This window comes from Macaca fascicularis, chromosome 8 (assembly GCF_037993035.2).
Source record: "Macaca fascicularis isolate 582-1 chromosome 8, T2T-MFA8v1.1".
NCBI lineage: Eukaryota > Metazoa > Chordata > Mammalia > Primates > Cercopithecidae > Macaca > Macaca fascicularis.
In genome coordinates this window covers 32370450-32391052 of record NC_088382.1, presented here as the reverse complement: position 1 = coordinate 32391052, position 20603 = coordinate 32370450, and the positions used below count along the sequence as shown (strand labels likewise).

Genomic DNA, 20603 nt, shown 5'->3' with positions numbered 1-20603 from the left:
CACTGCGCCCAACCTGTTTTTAATTTGAAGTCCCAAGCTTTCCAGCTTAGATCTAAACTCTAGACCTACTGCTGGTTATAGTGAAGACAAAGGCTTTAGGTTTAATTTGATTTCATAGCTATTAATTCTAATGACATTACTGCTGCTAGGGACATTTGAATTTGGGATTCCTTGTTTAGCCTAGCTGGAATTAGGTTTTGGAATTTTAAAGCAGACTATAGTATTTAATGGAGTGCATAGAATCTGTAATGTAGTCCTAACATAATTGTGATGGCTCTGTTAGGTTCTTAGGACTTGGATTTGGAAGTGTTCTCTTGATTTTCCTATGAATTTGTGAGTTGGTGTTTTTCTTCAAGTCTGAAGAAAAGAAAACTTTTTTCTGTTTTCTCTTAATAGGAGGAATTTGAAACTGCAGGGTCCTAGTAGGAGGTGGTAGTGGTTCAGATCTACCTGTTGCTGCTGTGTGGGAGCTTAAGCCTAGCATTTCCAAGTCTTCTGAATTTTCAAGAGAATTTGAAAATTTAGATTTTCTAATGTAAAATCTTCTAATTTTCTACTTTTGATCAATAAAGTGAGAACCAAACAAAATGCTTGTGGACCTTTTTTTAAAAAAATTTTTTTGGTGGCAGGATCTTGCTCTGTCACCCAGGCTAGAGTGCAGTGATGTGATCATAACTCACTACAGCCTCTATCTCCTGGGCTGAAGTGATCCTCCTTCCTTCGCCTCCCAACATATTGAGATTATAGGTGTGAGCCACTTTGCCCAGGCAGGCCTGTAGACCTTGAGTGTGTGGCCTCTGGTTTGGAGATAGAGGTGTAGAAAAGGTGAAGGGCTGGGGGAAATTAGTTAATTTCATATTCAGTGAACACTTTCCCCAGTTCAATCTAATCAATTAGAAATTCAGTCGTATTAATCCGATCAAGAAACACAATGGAAAATAGGGATTAAATTGAAAAGCACAAATATTGAGAGAAATAAAAATTATAAGCTTTCTTTGCTTGTAGTCTAAGAATATCTTAATAATCTGTCCTTTTTTTTTTTTTTTTTGGCCTGTCTCCCAAGGCCAGATGTCTGGCCCCAGGGCCTCAGCTCAATAATGTATTCTAATCTCTGTATATAGAATACCTTGAAGTTATTTGAATTTGCCACGATTAAAATGAGTATGTATTACCCTGTGAATGTGGGACATGAAATACACTTCACAAAAAACCCTCTGCAAATGAGTCAGTGTTCTTTGGCCAGATTTAAACTTTTTTTTTTTTTTCCTTTCTTTTAAATTTTTGTAGAGATGGGGATCTTGCAATGTTGGTCCTGAACTACTGGACGCAAGCAATCCTCCCACCTCAGCCTCCTGAGTAGCTGGACTACAGGCCCACACCACTGTACCTGGCTAGATTTAGGCTTTCTTATAGTGAAAGTGGACAATGAAATGAAACTTACTCTGCCGGTGTGTTTGACAGATGAGAAAAGACAAGTGATTTGCAAGTTATTGAGTTACTACTGAGTGTATTCTTTCAAGTATGCTATCCCAGCATATGACAGTTTGAAATTATGGAATTTATACATCAGAGTCTTCATATTTCTAAAGTCCTGTGATTGTGAAATATACTAGTTGTGGTTCAGTGGCCATATTGCTTGGATATCCCTCTGTTCTCAACCAGTTGTTGTTTGTGTGGGTGGAAGATTCTAGTAGAACGGGGTTGTCAAACTTTTTTCTTCTCTGAAAGTTTTCTCCAAGGACTGTAAATTACCGGTAGCTACCAACTGTCCTGAGATTGGACACAGGAAATGTGTAACTACTCTTTTCAAACAACCTTCCTTTTCTAGGTCCCCTCCCCTTCTACCTTCTGGGGTAATTGGCACCACTCAGTTTCAGTCTTTTCTTGTATTTTGTGGATGCATTTTCTGTCTTAATGTCATATGTTTCAGTTGTAAATATCTCCACGTTTCATTGAACATGGAAACATTGTTTTCTTTATTGTTTTGGGCATGATTTTAGAGACAGAGGATGGTGGTGGAAGTGGTTTTATTCTCCCCATAGTACTTTTTCAAGAGTAACATAGGATGTTTAGGAAAGATAGTATCTAGGGAACTCCTGATTAAACTGAGAAATTTAATCATCATGAGTTTAATAAATGAATAAATGAAGTTTAATAACTGAATAGGAGTTAGCCTCTAGAGTCCAAGACAGAAATAGTCATGTATGAAAGCCCTGAGACTGAAAAATGGGTACCTGGGTCAGTCCCACGGGGGTGAAAGGAATACCAGTATAAGATGTAGTTGGAGATAGAGGCAGGGGCCAGATCACCTGAACAGCTTAAGAAATATTTGCGGAATAAGCAAAAAGCCTTACATTCCCGTAAAGGAAGAACACTTTGTCTTTCAGAAGCTTACGGTCTAGCCGAGATGACATGTGAAAATTTATTCTATCATGAGACAAACCGAGTGGTCCTACATAAGCAGTAGAAACAGTTTCGGCTTTATATAGGAATTGGGGAAGGAAATCAGTTTTGTATAGGTTCATATGGACGGATGTTTGAGGGAGATGAAATGTGATAAGAGCCTTTCTCTTGTGGGTGGGCCTTGAGCAAGCAGAGTTGCTAGGGGGAATGGTGTTATCTAAGTGTAGGTATATGGAGTACAGGGAAATGACGTAGCTGTGTTGGGGGAGATGACGCCTGAGCCGCCAGTGGTCCACAGGTGGCACTGATAGGGATGTTGAAGGCTCACTGCTCCTTTTCTTATTGTCAGTGAAAAGAGTTGTACAGTGAATCCAAGGCAGCTTCACATTCCTTGTGCCAGTTCCCAGCAGATGCTTTCTGCTCTCCCCTTAGACATTCCACTACTAGGGGAACTGGCTGTCTCTTGAAACAGTGTTAATTATTCTTATACTAAAGAAATAAACCACTTGCTATAATCCCAGCAGTTTGGGAGGCTGAGGTAGGCAGATCATCTGAGGTCAGGAGTTTGAGACAGCCTGGCCAACATGGCGAAACCCTGCCTCTACTAAAAGTACAAAAATTAGCTGGGCATGACGGTGGGTGCCTGTAGTCCCAGCTACTTGGGAGGCTGAGGTGGAAGAATCGCTTGAACCCAGGAGGCAGAGGTTACAGTGAACCAAGATCTTGCCACTGCCCTCCAGCCTGGGCAACAGAGCAAGACTGCATCTCAAAACAACAATAAAATAAAGAGATATCCCACTTCTGGCAGCTTTTCCCAGTAGATTTTACTGAATGCAGCCCTGGAAGTGACCTAAAACAAGTCAGCTCCCCTGCCAGGTATGAGTCCCGTCAGCTTCGAGGGTGGGCAGCCTATCTTCCTCTCATCTTACCCACTCCAGGCATTTCCACTTCTTTCACTGGTAGAGTTTTCAAATCCCCCCACTTCCTGAATGCTATTATTCTCCAGTCATACTCTATTTTATCAATGTTGCTATTAGAATTTATCCTTCAAAAGTGGATGGAAAATTCTAGATATTGAGAACACAGCGAACGGGCCTGTTTGTGATATTTGTACTTCTTACAGAGAGTTGGCTGGAGTAAGCAAACGTTGAGAAGCTTCTGTTGTGAGTGTAGTCACTTTCTAAATTTCAAGTCAGCTCGGCTTCATTCCGCGTGTGGAAAGTACATTGGGGGAGGAGTGACAAAGAAAAAAATCATGCTCATCACACAGATTGTTGTTTGGTTGCTGGTAGTGCCAGCTAAGTTCAAAAAAGCAACAGTATCATGACGTAGTATGGCTGTATTAGAATAAGCTCTTTGTGATGTATACATCTGTTATACAGCGGGTTGGGGTGGGGTCTTGTTGAAACAGAGATTCCATATATTTCAGTTGTGAAGATTTCAGCAACTCAGACCTTTAGAATTAAAAGAGGTGATGGGATTTGGATTCAGTATTTTATTTTGGTAGTTGATAACAGTAATTGATCTGTAACTTTCCATTCTACTGACGTTGTTTTGTGTTTTACACATATGTGATACTGTGTGGTTTACTTTTGGACGCAATATCAATTTTTTTGTGTGTCATGGACAGAAGTATTACAACATTTTCAGAGGTGATCAGTTTATAAAATTCTTCGTATTCTGGCATTCTAGAAATTACAGATATAATTTGATTTCTTTGTATGATGTGATTTGTTATTTCAATGAGAAGTGAGCACGAGCCCCCAAGGCAGATCAGTAAAAAGGAAGAAGGTAGTTTATTCATAGATAACTGTCTTTATCCCAGATATGCAGCCATATCGTTTGTTGTTTCCCAAGCTGCCTGCTCCCAAAAAAGCACATTCATCTATGATGATCTACCTGGGCTGGGGAGGTCTCCAGTAACTAAACAGTCACTATTTGGGAGGTAATAGTTGTTGCAGGCAAGAATTACAAGTGGGTGCTAACATTCGCAGGTTGAAGTATGATGAGAAACAGAGTGTTTCCATAGTCTCAAAGTTTATCCCCCACATGATTCTTACTAGTTACAAAGGGAAAAATAGTAGTTTTACTGTGGGAAACCTCATAGATCCAGCCTTGACCAAGTGATCAGAATTAACATGATCAGTAATGGCACATGCACCACATATGCCTCATGCTATAATGCACCAAGGAGGGCGAATGTTGCTTCTGTGGTAGGCTTGCCAAAATGCACAATCTGGATTTAGTCAGGAGGAAGTATTAGGTAAACCCAGATTGAGGGACATTCTACAAAATAAATGGCCAGTCCTCTTCAAGTGTCAAGGTCATGAGAGACAAACTGCCCCAGGTTGGAGGAGACATGACAAGTATATGTAACACAAGGTCTTGGACCAAGAAAAGGACATTAGTGGAGGTAGCTGGCAAAAATTTGGAGGAGGTTGTCTATAGGTTATTTAATAAACTGTGTTGATGGTTAATTTACTGGTTTTGGTCATTGTGGCTGTGGTGTTATAAGAAACATTTGGTGGTTAACATTTGAGGAAGCTTGGAGAAGGGTGTACAGGATTTTTTTGTACTATTTTTGGAGCTTTTTGTAAGCCTGAAAGTATTTCAAAATGAAGTTAAGCAACAACAACAACAAAAATAATTCAACTCAGCTGAGAAATTACAGCTTCAATGCTTGCACTTTGAGACATTTCTCTAGATTGGTCAGCAGCTGCTTTTGCTTCCTGAATCTCCACAGTGATCTGGATAGTTGAGGTTTCTAATTAAGGGATCTTGGGATGAGTGAGACATGGCTGTATTGAATTGCAGCTACACTTTGACAAGGTTTTGTTTAATTAATTTACTTATTTATTTTTGTACAGGGTTGTAATTACATCTTTGGGTGTCCCATGCCTGTGCAGGTTATTTGAGCTTTGCTGTCGTAGCTACCAGAATCCCTAGCGGCAAACTTAGCTCTGTAATTAATTTACTGGTTTGTTTCTGTTTTTATTATGATGTGAATTCAGGTTAGTCCCGTGGATTCTTCTGCTATGTGTCATATGGTATTGAATTTCATAGTTGTTGTTTGTCTCTTAGGAAGAGTTGATATTTTTGGTACGAAAACATTTTATTTAAACTTGAAATATCACACAATATATATTTTTCCCCTCAGAAAAGACACTTTGGAGTTTCTATAAATAAAATGAATAGTAAATGTACTCTAGCATAAGCACCAAGTGCTAACCTTTTATTAGGTAATCATTAGAATGAGAGAAATTAATACATTGGGAAATGTTAGCAGGAGCAGTGGTTAATGTGTGATTCATAGATTGTTGAGAGTGTTTTGATCAGTGTGGGCAAGAACATGGACTTTGGGAGTCAGAAGACCTAGTTTTGAATCCCAGATCCATCCTGCTTATTACAGGTTGAGTATCCCTTACCCAAAATGCTTGGGAAGTGTTTTGGATTTCGATTTTTTTTTTTTTTTAATATTTGCATTATACTTAGGTAATGAGCATTTCCTTTGAACATGACCTTTTGAGCATCATGTTGGTGCTCAAAATGTTTCAGATTTTTGGACCATTTCACATTTTGGATTCTCAGATCAGGGATGTTTAGCCTGTAGTATGTGCTAGACGGGTTGACTTTTCTGAGCCTTATTTTTTGCATCTGTAAAACTGAAATCCTAATAGTATCTTGCAAAGTTATCATGAGAATGGAGTCATGTAGCATGCAGTGCACCTGGCCTAAAGTGGGGCCTTTCATCCATGTTGAATTCTCTTCTTACCTCCCTCTAGGTTTATAGCAAAGCCACCTGCAATTGATGAGAAACTGCTTTGCTTATAAAGACAATGAAAAGATGATAGCATGTCAGTAACCTCTCTAGCATTTCAGAAGTCTTTTTTTTTTAAATTTTCAAAAACTTTTTTCTATTAAAAAAATTTTTTTTTATTTTGATAGCTTTTGGGTACAAGTGGTTTTTGGTAACATGGATGAGTTATACAACAGGGACTTCAGAGATTTTAGTGTACCCCTCACCTAAGTAGTGTACATTGTACCCAATATGTAATCTTTTTATCCTTCACCCCTCCCACTCCCCCTCTTCTGAGTCTCCAAAGTCCATTATATCACTCTGTATGCCTCTGCATGCTCATAGCTTAACTCCCACTTATTGGTAAGAACATGCAATATTTGGTTTTTCATTCCTGAGTTACTTCATTTAGAATAGTGGCCTCCAGCTCCATCCAAGGTGCTGCAAAATACAAGAATTCATTCCTTTATACAACTGAATAGTAGTCTATGGCATATATATACCACATTTTCTTTACCCACTCATTGGTCAGTGGGCACTTAGGTTGGTTCCAGGTCTTTGCAATCTGGAATTGTGTTAGAATAAACATACGTATGCATGTGTCTTTTTCACATAGTGACTTACTTTCCTTTGGGTGCATACCCATAGTGGGATTGCTGGATCAAATGGTTGATCTACTTTTAGTTCCTTAAGAAATCTCTGCCTGGGTGCCGTGGCTCACACCTGTATTCCCAGCACTTTGGGAGGCTGAGGCAGGCGGATCACTTGAGGTCAGGAGTTCGAGACCAGCCTGGCCAACATGGTGAAACCCCATCTCTACTAAAAATACAAAAAATTAGCTGATGTGGTGGTAAGGCCCTGTAATCCCAGCTACTTGGGAGGTTGAGGCTGGAGAATCACTTGAACAAGGTTGCAGTGAGCCAAGAATGCGCCACTGTACTCCAGCCTGGGCCACAAGAGTGAGAACTCTGTCTTTAAAAAAAAAAACAAAAAACCCACAAAAAAACCCTGCATACTATTTTACATAGAGGTTGTACTAATTTAAATATCTGCCAGTAGTGTATAAGCATTTCAGAAGTCTTTTTGTCAGGAAGTTCTTCCACATCTGTTATTCCAGAGAAATTATTTTCTTTTATGTATTAGCCGTTGGATATTACTCCAAAATCTCTTAAACAGGTATCACTCATTTGCTAGACTTTCTGTGGTGTTTTAATGTTCTTGTCTGAAATCATTTGATACAAATAAGTATTAAATTTCTTTTAGAAGAAAATCTTAGAAGACAAAGCAACAAAGAGATGGTCGAAGACAATTGGAAACAAACATTTTCACGTACAGTTTCCTTTCAGATTTCAGGCCCTGAAGGTTGAGTTTTGATCCTCTGAGAAGGGCCAATTATTATTGTTCCTATTTTATTCCAGTTTCAAAAGTACTTTCCTTTATTCTTAAAATTGTCTGATTTCAGTATTGCCCTGTTATTATGTAAGTGAACATCATCGTTTTTAGGAAGTTTAGAAAAGCTTGTCCGACCTGCCTTAGTTTGTTGTGTTGTTGTTCTGTTTTGTTTTAGGCTTTTAGCAGCCTGAAGCCGTGGTCTTTAGTTTCTATCTCTAGTGATAAGCGGAAAAGAGGGATGAGGAAGGGGCTTTACTGGCCCAACCGGAAACAGAAACCAGGAACCCATGACTGTTTTCTCTGTTTCGGACACCCGGATTGTTAAAAGAGGCATGTCTGCAACTTACCCTCAAATGGTTCAGAAAAAAAAAAATGTATATTTTTTATATATATATATATATGTGTGTGTGTGTGTGTGTGTATGTGTATTTATTCATATAAATCCTGGGGGGAAAGGGAAGGAGAAGGACAAAAGCAGTCATGGCAGTGTTAACAATTGCGGGGGAAGGTCTATGGGCGTTCTTTGTACTTTTTACCACTTTTCTGTAAGTTTGAAACTATCTCAGGATTACATTGGTTGTATACATTGAGTTATTTTCCTGTCCCCTGATGAGATGTCAGTAAGTGGCAGTTTCAGTGGGAGGAAGGTGGGAGGTTAGAAGTGCTTATGTGTGCAGAGAGGAATAAGTAGTGAGTAATTCAGTAAGTACAGGTTGAGCATCCCACATAGAAAATCCAAAATGCTCCAGAATTTGGAACTTTTTGAGTACCCATGTGACACTCAAACAGAATGCTCATTGGAGCATTTTGGAGTTTGGATTTTCCGATTTGGGATGTGCAACTGTTAAGCATAATGCAAGTCTTCCCAAATTCAGAAAAAATATGAAACCCAAAACACTTCAGGCATTTTGGATGAGGGATACTCAGCTGGGTTAACTCACTGGCAAGAAATTAGTGGTTTCTTTAATTTCGCCTTTTTTCCTTGGCCAGAATAGAATTCATTGTTTTGTAGAAGAGCCTGAACAGATAAGAGAGTATCTGTTGCTTTTTCAAAGCAGAGAAAGCTACTTGGACCTGAAACCAGATGATAAAAAAGTAAAAGATTAAAAAAATATATATTTATAAGGCATACACAAAGATAAAAGCTAAATCTATAAGGCAGAAATATTAGGACTGTTGCAATTATCTGTGCTCAGTCCTCCTTCTGCCAGAGAGACACAAGTTGTCTATGATTAGCAGCCTATCTTACTAGCTTATAGACATTCATTTATCCTTTAAATTACTATGTGGCTTCAAAGGTAGTATTTTATATTCTTACTGTGAATTTACATAATGTTTATTATTTTACCCTTCAAAAAAAGTCTTCTAAACTAACTTTTGTTTGTTTTAACTTTTCTTTCATGTCAATGACGACATCTGTTTTGGGAGCTCAGGGGCCAGACGAAGGTAAGAGATTTGATTTGTTACGTGATGCTTGTAAAGATCTTATGTGCATATTGTTGAACTCTTAGAATTTTTCTTCTCAAAAAGGAAAATATTTTCTGTCATCTTATACAAGTAATGCAAGCTGCAGCCTACTCACAAATCTGAAGCCATTTATTGGCATGGGAAGGGCCGGAGGTTTATGGAAAAGCTGTATTTGCACTTTGACCACTTCTGGCTGGTCTCCTAGCAGCTACAACACAGATTCCTTTTGTGCCATAGATTGGCTCAAGACTGGTAGTTCCAAACTGTGGTCAAAGCCGACTCATCCTCCCCGCTCCCGAGACAGCTAGGGATGCATTCCCGGCCAACAGAAACCTGCGTGGCCTCAAGCTGCCTCCATAGATTGGCTCAAGACTGGTAGTTCCAAACTGTGGTCAAAACCGACTCATCCTCCCTGCTCCCGAGACAGCTGGGGTTGCATTCCCCGCCAACAGAAGCCTGTGCAGCCGCAGCCGCCTCAAGGGAACATGCTTTCGCCTCTGTCTTTTAGGGAATGTGGAGCCCTGCTTGAAGTGAGCACAAAGACTGTTTCTTATCTGACCATGAAGTTACTTGGAACTTCCAGGAAACTTAGATTGCTAATCTCCATTCTTGGGGTTTTGTTTTTCCTTTAGAGCCCGTGGCTGAATTGTAATTCAGTTCTCTATTATTATTGCTAAAATGTGTATTATAGACATGGCTGTTTGGGACTCTGACTTTTTAAGATCTTTTATTTATTAAATTTTTTCCCCCTAACCACAGGGACTGAATGACAAACAAAGTCACCCTGTCAGTATAAAACATTATTAAGAAAAAGTTGAATAGGGCGCTGGTTTCTTTATATATGTAAACTTTCTCTCATCTTTTCTACTGAAAATGTGTTGGATTATTTTTGTTTTCTTATTTTTATGTATTTTTTTGAGATGGAGTCTCGCTCTGTCACTCAGGCTGGAGTGCAGTGGCGTGATCTCGGCCCACTGCAACCTTTGCCTCCCGGGTTCAAGTGATTCTCCTGCCTCAGCCTTCTGAGTAGCTGGGATTACAGGTGCCCACCACCACACATGGCTGGTTTTTATATTTTTGGTAAAGATGGGGTTTCACCATGTTGGCCAGGCTGGTCTTCAAATCCTGACCTCAAATGATCCACCCGCCTCGGCCTCCCAAAGTGCTGGGATTACAGGTGTGAGTGATCATGCCCAGCTGTTTTTTTATTTTTATTGGTGCAGAGGCTGGAGGTTGCATTGAAGATATGAAGGAACCATTGCCTGGTTATTTAAAAATTGTTCATATTTTATTTAATTCAGTTGCATGTTTAGAGAAAATGTGTTGACTTAAAACACATGGGAGGTTAAACACCTCAGAGGTCACCTCTGGTGAGAGGTGGACTTGTTGAACAGGGAGACCTTGATTTTTCCTTTATGCTTCTGTGTTATTCGAATTTGTTATAGTGTTTACTTGGAAAGAAAAGGCTTGTCCACTTTATGAAATCATTGCCTGGAAGATACCTATAATAATTTATGAAGTTGCTAAGCCTTGAAGAGGATGATTGAGTGCTGGAGTAAATAAAAAGTGTTTATTAGTCCCCAACTTTGTGCCAGGCTTTGGCACTTTCATATTGGGGAATAGAGCTAGGCTAGCCTAGTGGTGCAGAGGAGGGACCTTGGATCCAGACTGTGGGCTGGAATCCCAGCACCGCAACCTGCTAGCTGCAAGGCGCTTACCTTCTTTGTTCCTCAGGTTCCTTTGAACAATGTTGAGCACACGGGCTTAGCTCCGGTATGGTTGCTTCGGTGATAGCCTCTCAACTCAAATTGGGAATAAGAAATGTCACTGTTAAATCCCTAAAAGAAAGACAAATAAAAAAAAAACCCAATAATAATGGAGAGGAGAGTGCCATTTAGAACCTATCTCTGGTAAATATACAGTCGGCCTTCTGTATCTGCAGATTTCACGTCTGTGGTTCAACCAACCGCGAGTTGAAAATAGTTTTTAAAACACTACGAAAAATAATACAATAAAAGTCAAAATTTAGGGCCAGGCACTGTGGCTCACGCCTGTAATCCTAGCACTTTGGGAGGCCGAGGTGAGCGGATCACAAGGCCAGGAGATAAAGACCATCCCTGCTAAGATGTACCTGCAAACTAACATGCACACCATCGTCAGTGAAACACTGTCTCTACTAAAAATACAAAAAAAAAAAAAAAAAAAAAAACCGGGCATGGTGGCGGGCGCCTGTAGTCCCATCTACTCGAGAGGCTGAGGCAGTAGAATGGTGTGAACCCAGGAGGTGGAGCTTGCAGTGAGCCGAGATAGCACCACTGCACTCAGCCTGGGTGACAGAGCAAGACTCCATCTCAAAAAAAAAAAAAAAAAAAGTAAAAATTTCAAAAGCAGTACAGCATAACAACTATTTACATACATCTACATTGTCTTAGGTGTTTTCAGTAATCGAGAGATGATTTGAAGTAGATAGGAGGATATTTATGTGTTATATGCAAATGCTACAGTATTTTATACAAGGACTTACACATCCATGCATTTTAGTATTCATAGGAGGTCCTGGAAGCAGTCCCCCTCAGGATACTAAGGGACAACTGTATACACATGTGGAGATGGGGCTTTTGAAGTGAGAACTAAGCTTACAAGAATCAGGATGGTTTCTACTTAGCCTTATTAAGAACAGAATTAATTAAATAAAATTATGGAGATGAGCGTGGAAAGCTAGGGCAGGAGAAACTTCGTTTGAGCTCCACGTTTTATTTAATCCTACTCTGCTGTAATGATTCTCACTATGGTTGACACCTGGAGTTTGCAAGGTAGTTCCTCCCAGTTTGATGCCCAGTCCTTTGGGGCCATCTTCCATCTTCCTCCTTTTGTTCCTCTCTGTTTGAAAATGGCTTAGTGAGCCACCACTGCTGATAGATAATACATTTTAGCTTTGGAAAAACATGGAGGGTGAGCAGTGTGTAACACAGCACTGCAGCTGGATGACATCTTCTGGGCCCAAGGGCTCTTGGGAGCTGTCACCCACTGGGGGTCTGCTTTCACTTCCTGGCCTCGCTTCCTCCTCAGTACCCCATTCCAGGGAACAGGTGTCTCCCCTGCCTGCTGTTTCACACAGAGACGCAGGTGTGCTGATCCTCACCTGTCCAGAGGTGCTGAGTCAATTGTCCTCTTGGTTGCTGCCAGGGTTTTCTCCCTGCCCCTTTAGTTGCCCTCCTGTTACCTCCCAGAACTGCTCACTGGCTTTGCAGCCTGTGTTCTCCCTGCAGGCCCCCACCCTTACCCCCATCAGTTTCATCGGAACTATTTTTTCAGGAGTTTCTCAATTCTGATCCAGGCACAAGCAAGTACTCTTGGTTTCAAAAACTTGTTCTTTTCCCCCCTTGTCTCCCTTTTTGGCATTTTCCCCACTTCCCTTACCCTCTGTCATTTTGAGTTAATTTTAGCTGGGTGATGGATATCAGTATGCATTCTTAATTTACCATCTTAACCTAATTTTCTTTCTTAAAGAAATTAACCTTTAAACTTCTGGTCCAAATAATCTTGAGAGTTTACACAGAAACCTTCTCCTGCCACCACCAAAATTATAGCAGGGATAGATAAAATATTTTAAAATGTGAAAATCATGTCATCATACTCAAAAACAACATATTTAGACCGGGCATGGTAGCTCACAGCTGTAATCTCAGTACTTGGGAGGCTGAGGCTGGAGGATTGCTTGAAGCCAGGAGTCTGAGACCAGCCTGGGCAATATAGTGAGACCCATCTCTACCCAAAATTAGAAAAATACAACAACAACATATGTAACTTCAAGGACCAGCAGTAAGCAAGGGCTGAAGTGACATATTTTGAGGGCTTTGGAATCAGACCAGGTGCCTGGAGGTGATTGGAAGTTCAACTCTTGCCGACTCATGGGGGCACTGGTGTATAGTTGGGGACTGGAGCCAAGCTCAGCTTGTGAAAACTGATTTGGGTGAGCCTTCTCTGTGAGTGTGGGCTTACAATCAGTTTTTGGCCACCAACACTGAGCTAATGTCTGTGTTAATAGGAAGGGATAGAGACATTGGGCCTTGAGAAGACCAAAATCTGGGCTTCGGTAATGGAAATGACAGCATAAACTAGTCATGGAAAGGTGGCCATCAGGAGAGGAAAAAATAAGCAATCATGTAAACCATAAAATAAACACTCCCTGCTAAGATGCACCTGCAAACTAACATGCACACCATCATCAGGAAGCATGGCAACAGACTCGTAAAGTGGGAGAGTGTGGCAAAATGGGAACCGAGATACATTTTAAAACAATTGCATTTAAAATCTTTAGGGAGGTAAAATCACAAAACACGAATAAGTAGATTTGAAACTGTCAGAAATTGAAAAAGTGAAAGATGCAGTCAGTGAAAAACTTGCCTTTGCTTCGTTGGTTTAAAGAAAAAGAAATAATTAGTGAAAAGAAGCTTTTCAAACAATGCAAAAGAACTATGTGATATTCTAGAAAGTGGTGATAAGGCGAAAGATCAAAACAGATTATCTGTAAGATCCCAGCAAGTAGCATTTTAATACAGATTGTGCCTGCTTTTTATGCATGTAGTTTTTTTGTACAAATATAGAATCATACTCTGGACTTTTATAACTTTTTCCTTAACATAAACTTTTTTTTAAATCAGTAAGTCTTCTATACCCTCAAATCTATACTTGTGCATGGGCGTGTCATAATTTATTTAAACATTCTGCTATTTTAAGCTATTTTGGACATGCTGTAGTGAGCATCTTTAAATGTTATTAAAAAATATCTTTGACTACAAAAATAAAAATATTGAAAACATATAAAAACATAAAACAAAGATCACTAATTTTGTTGCAAAAAAATAAACTTTATAGGTGTAACTGTGTGTGTGACTATAGGTGCGCGTGTGTGTGCAATAGCCATTTTATTACACATTTTGTTTTGTAACCTCTTTTGTTACTTTGTGAATAGTTTTCTGTGTAAAATATAGAGTCATATCACCTATAGGGTGTTTAGTTCTCATTGTAAGCCTCTACATACGTAATTAATTCCCATTGTATGACAATAAGTTGTTGTATTTCACTATTATGAACAGTTCTATCAGTTATGGTTTGTAAGTAATGTTAAGGTTTTCTTAATACACACTTATGTTCACTTTCAACAGGTGTTTGCTTATGATCATTGTTTCTGGTCTATGGATGAATCTGTCAAAGAAAAGTATGCAGGTAATAGAATCCAGCATCCTGTCAGCTACTGATCGTATAGAAGAGGTGTTCAGTATTTTTTCCTTTACACGATTGCTTGGCAAACCCCCCAAACTATGTGTTTCATCTGCTGTCACATCGCAATAACAATCATCAATACAGAAGATGACTGTGTGTGACCAAACATGGGGGTGGTTTTCCCTGCACCCCAAGCAGCAGACATTGGCTGAGCGTCCTCGAATTCAGTTCCGACGCTGTCTACCTGGGGACGGAGTCAGATCCACAGACTGAGGAATCAGTCCCACAAGACTGCTCCTTCCTTCCCACCAGCGCAGGTCCAGGCCTCTAGAACTTCTGACCTACTGGCTTCCAGTTAGGGTTCCCACAGCCTCCTCTTCTGGTTTGATTAATTTGCTAGAGCAGCTCACAGAACTCAGGGAAACACTCATGTTTAGGGGTTTATTACAAGAGATTTTCTTTAAAGGACACAGGTAAACAGCCAGATGAAGAGATACAGAGGGTGAGGTCTGGAAGGGTCCCAAGTGCCGGAGCTTCTGTCCCCGTGGAGGTGGTGTGGCACCTTCTCGGTGTGTTGGATGAGTTCTTCCTGTTGGGCCCTGTGTGTTCAGCAATCCAGAAGCTCTCTGAACCCTGTCCTTTTAGGTTTTTATGGAGACTTCTTTACATAGGCATGATGGTCAACTGATTAGAAATGTGATTAGACGTAAAGCGCATGATCTGAACACAGTGTGTCCTGTCTGTTCAGACTTTTCTTGGCCATTCTGTGTAGCATTCCTTCCTCTAGGATATGAGGCAGGACCTGTGGAATGAGAAGCTCGAGACCCACAATCAGAGGAGAATCTTGCCTCGGGCAGGTAGAAGGAGGGTAGGAGATCAGATCGTTTCCTGAGGCCTAAAGTGCCCCAGCAATGTAAAAGACTGCAACAAGGGTTAATGAGCCAGGAACTGTGGATGGTAACCTATATCTGTATATTTACCATAGGATATATATGAGTACCATAGCATTATTTTGCATAACTTTAGAAAGTACAGACAACACCCTCCCGTGTTTGCTATTAGAGTTTTTAATGTTGATTAGAAAATGGGAGACTCACGATGTGCCATTCTTGGTATATGCTGATGAAATTACATGACTAGTGCACACAGTGGCTATTCCACACTCACAATCCCCAGCTCTTACATGAGGCTGGGAGCGCAAGGTTGCTCCTTAGATTGCCCTGGAGGCCTGAGATTGGGTGGGAGAGACAGGAAGGCATACTGAAAGAAGGGGAGCACCGGCCAAGGAGAAAAGGAACCCTAGGCCCACCTCACCTGTCAGAGCTTCAGTTTTCTCTCTTTGATGAAGAGGAAGATACCATATTCTCTCTAAATTTTCTTTTGGCTCTGGAAGTCTGTTACTCTATTCTAAATGATGACTGTCTCTAGCCCCATCTCACCACAAGTTTAGGACTACAGAGACAGCCTTTGATTGCCTTTATTCCTAACTGCTTTTGTCACCTGTTTTTAAACAATCTCTTTTAAATATTAAGCATCATATTGTTTTGGCTTCTGTTATGAGAAAGATGAATATTATGGCTGTTTGGAAGTTAAGATTCATTTGGTCTAGGTGGCCCAATATCAGAAGTATAAATTAACTGGTATTAAAAAAAAAAAAAAAAAAAGAAGAGACATAATGGAATACCCTTGCCATAACATAAAAGCATCCAGTTCTTCCATATGGTATTGAGACTAAGTGAGGTAGGGTGACTTGTCAGATTCACATTCGATTACTGACTATTGACATATCTCATTTGGCCTGTGGGGGGAAATGACATATCTCATTTATCTCCATGGACATAAACTTGACTCTGTGGTTTATGTCCATGATGAAAACTGGGGGAAATTTCCAGGCTCTGACTCCCTGTCCTAACTGGTATGTATTATAGATCCTGTAATTAGAAATTGTCACTGAGGGAAAGGAGAGGGGGTTGATATATATGATTGTTCTAAACTCTGGTACCCACTGAATAAAAGCATTGGCTGAGTGGTAAATAGTTAAATCCAGGTACACCTGGGTTCCAAGTATAAATTTCAGATATTTATAATCATTGATTATAAAGTGAGCAGCTCATTGGCTCTGCATTGTAGGGGATTCTTAGTAGTGTTTATTTGTTCAAGTATGTAGTACAGGGAGCTGGTTTTCCCTCATGTGCTAACTAGAAATAACCTGGAAGGCATAAGCCTTTGGGAACATTCATCAAATTTAAAAATCTTGTTTGGAGATAAATAAGCACATTATACGTTTTTGAGATTTTTGTTTTTGTTTTATGAATTGTTCATATGTAGTTTTGGCTTAAAATGTCTTTTCTCTTATTCTCTCTCTCTCAGGTCAAGATATTGTTTTCAAGTGCCTTGGGGAGAATATCCTGCAGAATGCTTTTGATGGCTACAATGCATGTATCTTTGCCTATGGACAGACTGGTAATGTTAAATAACATGGAATCACATAACCATCAATGAAGGAGAAAGTAGAACTGTGTGTATTTTACTGAATAACATTGCTGATTTATTCCTTGTTATTTTTGCTTTCAGAAAGTATTGTAGATGTTGAAAGTAGTCAATAACATTATTTTAGAATGAATGTGATAAAATTAGGATTGGGATCTTTTATCTTTACTGATTTTTTCTCACAAGGCACTAGCAGGGTTGTTTTTAAAAAAAATACAGAGCTATGACCGTTGAACATATTACTAGCCATGCCTATAGATCATGCTTTTTTAAGGCTTTCAGAATCTTAACAGAGAAAATACCAAAAAGAATGTACTTCTTAATGTCTCTCCAGTAATAACTAATAAGCTTTTTGGCTTTTGCATCTCTGTGGTCAAGAAAAGAAAATCTATTTGAAGTGAACTTGTTACTTTTATGAGAGTAAAGCGTACAGCTTGTCCAACTAGAAATGTTCTCACCGAAGAATGTGTCAGATGTTTTCAAGAAGCCTTGTGTCGTGTTGAAAGGGCAGAAAGCTGGGGTCAAGTGGCGACAGCTCCAGTGCTGCTCCTGCAGCTGGCCAGTGGAGAGACCTGGGCAGTTACTTAACCTCTCTGCCCTTTAGTGTCCTTACCTGGAAAGGCTGATGATCATAGACCTTCTTGTAGGGTTGTCATAACGAGTTCCCATGTGCAGACTTTTTACAGAAGTCCTGGTACTTAGGAAATGTGGCACATTAGCTTTAGGTATTATGATAACAATAAAATGTTGCGTGACAAAAGCAGCAACTTGTAGGTTAAAAGCATGTTTGCAAAAACACTGGTACTAAAAACGGAATTATACTTAGGTGTCGGTAGTTACTTGTTTTTGGACAGTAGGACTATGGTAATTTAAGTTTTTTCTTTCTATTTTCCTATGTTTTCTAAATTTTATTTAATATATATTTCTTTTACAAAGGAGAAAATGCATTTTTTTTTTTCCCTGAGACGGAGTCTCGCTCTGCTGCCCAGGCTGGAGTGCATTGGCACAATCTCTGCTCATTGCAGCCTCTGCCTCCTAGGTTCAAGCGATTCTCCTGCCTCAGCCTCCTGAGTAGCCGGGATTACAGGTGCCTGCCATTGTGTCTGGTTAATTTTTTTGGTATTTTTAGTAGAGATGGAGTTTCACCATGTTGGCCAGGCTGGTCTCAAACTCCTGACCTCAGGTGATCCCCCCACCTTGGCCTCCCAAAGTGCTGTGATTACAGGCATGAGCCACCACGCCCAGCCAAGAAAATAATTTTATATAAGAAAAAATAAGATTATTCTTTAGTTTCCATACTAGAGTGAAAGGGTAGTGAGTTAATTTGCTCTGGGGTCTGCAGGGAGAACCTATTTTTTTTGTGCTGTGATCACTGGTTGGGAGCAGGCACAATAGTATTAATTATATGGCTCTTCCAGCTTATTTCAGAAAACTTTTAGACCTCACTATTTCTCAGTTGTTTTAGGTATTTTCTAAAAGTATGAGGATGATTAAAGACGTTTCTTTTTCTTTTTCTTTTCTTTTGGAGATGAAGTCTCACTCTATAGCCCAAGCAGGACTGTCGTGGCGCGATCTTGGCTCACTGCAACCTCCGCCTCCCGGGTTCAAGCAATTCTGCCTCAGTCTCCCGAGTAGCTGGGACTACAAGCACACGCCGCCACGCCAGGCTAATTTTTTTTTGTTTGTTTGTATTTTAGTAGAGATGGGGTTTCACCTTGTTGCCCAGGCTGGTCTTGAACTCCTGAGCTCAGGCAATCTGCCCGCCTCAGCCTCCCAAAGTGCTGGGATTACAGGCATGAGTCACTGTGCCCTGCCTATTTTTCTTTCTAAAGGACATTTGCTTTTCACTTTCTCATGTGCAGTAAGAAAGCTTGTGTATTTATTATTCTCATATTTGGATGTATTTTTCATTGCATTTTGCTAAGTGTTTATAATTTATTATGAGCAACAGAAAGAGGGTTATATATTTAACTTCTCAAAGAGACAATAGTAACTCTGATTTCCTTGTTTTTAGGATCTGGAAAATCTTACACCATGATGGGCACAGCTGACCAACCTGGATTAATCCCAAGACTTTGCAGTGGACTCTTTGAACGAACTCAGAAAGAGGAAAATGAAGAACAGAGTTTTAAAGTAGAAGTGTCCTACATGGAAATTTATAATGAAAAAGTTCGAGACCTCCTTGATCCCAAAGGGTAAACGAATTTGAGACTTTAGTGTTTCAGCATTGTGAACTGAAACAGACTTAAATTGGCTTAAGTACAAATCTTACTTTTTAACTTTTTAAGAGGGTCTCGCTCTGTCACATAGGCTTCAGTGCAGTGACATGATCATAGCTTACTGCAGCCTTGAACTCCTGGGCTCAAGAGTTTTTTTTTAATCAAGAAGTTTCAGGTGGAATTCAGCTCTTTGCGGGCTGTGAGGTGAGGGAGAGGCATTATCAGAGTGATGAAACCTGGTCTTTAGGACAGTGAATTTTTAAAGATTCTCAGGAACAAAAAAAAGTGCCCATGATTGCATGGCACAGACTTGGAAAGAGAATTGGGTCAGAAGTCTTAGGAGGCCTTCACAGATGCTGGTTTGACACTGCAGCTGTAACTGAGTGAGGAAAGTGCGAGGTATCTAGAAATCTATTCCTTCCACAGAGAGTTCTTTGAGTTCAGATTTTAAGGAAGCGTGACAGTGGAGAGAGATGGAGATAATGACCACAGCCTGTGGCTTGTTGATGTAAAAACAATATTAGGAAGGTCAAAGAGCCAAATAAGCTGAGGCCTACAGAAAGTTTGGAGGACAACAGGAGGACATTTAGTTTTGCCGGATGAGGAAGATGATCAAGGAAAAGAGAATCTTAGAGGCAGTGAATCTTAGTGACTCTCAGTCAAGAGCAAACAGAACCCTCAGCTCTTCTCTGTTGTCAGTTTTCCTTGACCAAGATGATAATCTTCAGGGTTCTCTCAGGGAGATTGAATTGATGCTCAGTGCTTCTATACAAACTTAACAAACATTTATTGAGTGATCATTGTATGCCAGGCACTATGCAAGAGCTCACAATGTGGACAGAATGAGATTTTTGTAAACAAATAATTAAAATACAAGGCAGTCTGCTTTTAACTTGTGAAAGAGGCTCCTACAAATTAGGGAGCAAAGAGACAATGACTGATCTTGCCCTGAGGAGAAGGGAAGATTCCACCGAGTATACTTGCTTGATAACTTTTGTGCTGAGTGGGAAGTTTGTTCACTGGGAAGTTGGGTGAGAACTACTCAGGCGTAGGGAACAGCCTCTGCCACACCTTGAAGGTGTAAATTAATCATTAAATGTAAATCTCCTTTGGAGAATGATCCAGCAGTTCAGTGTGGTCAGAGAGTAGGATGCACAGAAGTCAACATGGAGCGAAAGGAGGCCAAGGTGGGAGGATCGCTTGAGCCCAGGAGTTTGAGGCTTCAGTGAGCCAAGATCGTGCCACTGCACCCCAGCCTGGGTGACAGGATGAGAGATTCATCCTGTCTCAAAAGAAATTAAAAGTAAATTTCTTTTAATTAATAAAAACTGTTCCAAAACAAAGAGGCCAGAGAGTACCTTATGGCCCAGGTACCCACATCCTACTTAATATTATACCCCTGTATATGTATATATTTTGTTCTGCCTTGAATACTTTCTCTTGGACTTTGACCTCTGCAAAGATCATCACTTTTCTGAGATCCAGCCCAGACTTAACTCCTTCCAGAAATTCTTAGCTGACTGACTTCATACCTGTTCGTTCTTCTGCTTAATCCAGGGTGCTTGTATGGCATCTTTTCAACTTATCTGCACATGTACAGTCTTTAGTAA

At 40.1% G+C, this 20603-nt stretch overlaps 1 protein-coding gene across 5 annotated transcripts in view; it reads left to right on the top strand.

Annotated features, from left to right (window-relative positions):
• Nucleotides 1-20603, top strand: part of KIF13B (kinesin family member 13B) — a 194130-nt gene that overhangs the window by 57674 nt on the left and 115853 nt on the right. For 4 of the 5 annotated variants that reach the window (XM_074000589.1, XM_005562969.4, XM_045399003.3 and 1 more), the window contains exons 3-6: nucleotides 9025-9037; nucleotides 14227-14287; nucleotides 16655-16747; nucleotides 18789-18969. In XM_074000589.1, the coding sequence (XP_073856690.1) occupies nucleotides 9025-9037; nucleotides 14227-14287; nucleotides 16655-16747; nucleotides 18789-18969 (348 nt within the window). Of the gene's footprint in view, nucleotides 1-9024; nucleotides 9038-14226; nucleotides 14288-16654; nucleotides 16803-18788; nucleotides 18970-20603 lie in introns of those variants that run through there. The other variant, XM_045399005.3, reaches the window with a different exon arrangement.